Genomic DNA, 1,277 nt, shown 5'->3' on the forward strand with positions numbered 1-1,277 from the left:
ATCAGGACCGCAGCATCGCCCTCGAGCGATTCCATCGTCGCCGCCGTCGGCGTGTGGGTCGCGATCATCACGAGCTTCATCGTCGGGTCGGCGTATTTGCCGTTGACCTTCTGCGCCAGCCAGGGGCAGGGCCCAGGCAGCGAGGCAGGTGTGCGTCGTGTCGGCGCTGGTATCGAAGACGCCGATCCACTCGAAAGGCTGTGTCCAGGGCGTCGGCGGCGGCGGGGCGGCGGCGACGTTGCACCGACCGACGCCCGCGCCTTGCTTGCCCGAACGAAGATGAGTCCTTGTCGTTCAGGCCGCACCGCGGTCATGCGCGCAGCCGGGAGAGCGCTCAATCGCCGAACTCGGCGAGCGCCTCCATCGTTTCCGCTTCATACGCCTCCTGCCAGTAATTGAGCGCGTGGGTGTCGGCCGCCCTGACGCTGCACATCCACATTACCCAACCACCAATCTTACTCGCCGCCACCAGTCGAGACGCGCAAGCAAACGCCGCGACCGTATTCGTCAGCGGTCGGTAAGCACCCCGTCGGCAGCGCCGCCACCTCGCGCAGCAGCGGGCGGTACATACCCGCCTAACACAGCGGAACAGGTCTCGCGTGTAAGACTACTCGAGTGTAGCAGCCATGCGGCGCGGCAAGTACACATCCGACTGCTCCGGCGAGGCCTTCACGCTGCTGCCGCTCCTCTTCCTCAACAACATGCTCGGCTACGCAGACAGGACAAACCTCTCGGTGGCTGTCATCGCGATGAGCCGCGAGCTCGGCTGGGGCGAGGCGAGCACCGGCACGCTCCTCGCGTCATTCTTCTGCGGATATGTCCTCACGCAGATCCCGGCCGGCCTCGCCGCCGCTCGCTTTGGAGCCAAGCGAGTGCTGCTGGTCGGTACAATAGTCTGGTCTGCGGCAACAGTTCTCACGCCGTGGGCCGCACGCCAGTCCATCAACGCCGCCCTCGCGGCGCGCACTGCGCCCTCCGCCAGTACGTCATTCGCGGCGCCTGACGGTTGGAGGACGGTCAATCTAGTCTAGGCGCGCGTCGTCGTCGGCCTCGCCGAGGGCGTCCAGATCCCGTGCTGCAACGCGCTCCTCGCTGCGTGGGTCCCTCTGCACGGCCGGGCGCGCGCCCTCTCCTTCATCTTCAGCGGCCAGTTTGTGGGGACCATCTGCGCCCTCTCCTGCTCGCCGCTGGCGGAGTGGTGGTGGCCCTCCATCTTCCTGCTCTGGCGCCGCCGCGCGCCCCCGCAGGGTGGCGGAGGGTGCCAACCGCCCTCCGCG

General features: G+C 67.6%; 1 protein-coding gene across 1 annotated transcript; it reads left to right on the forward strand.

The window, feature by feature from the left end:
* Positions 1 to 626: 626 nt before the first annotated feature.
* EMIHUDRAFT_125142 (hypothetical protein) lies at positions 627 to 1,258 on the forward strand (the record flags this gene model as incomplete). The annotated part of the gene is made up of 2 exons (XM_005759038.1): positions 627 to 881; positions 1,032 to 1,258. Coding segments are annotated over 2 exons (482 nt in total), but the record flags the coding sequence as incomplete, so codon positions are not given.
* Between the last annotated feature and the right edge of the window lie 19 nt (positions 1,259 to 1,277).

Source organism: Emiliania huxleyi (genome assembly GCF_000372725.1).
Source record: "Emiliania huxleyi CCMP1516 unplaced genomic scaffold EMIHUscaffold_8205, whole genome shotgun sequence".
In the NCBI taxonomy this organism is placed as follows: Eukaryota; Haptophyta; order Isochrysidales; family Noelaerhabdaceae; genus Emiliania; species Emiliania huxleyi.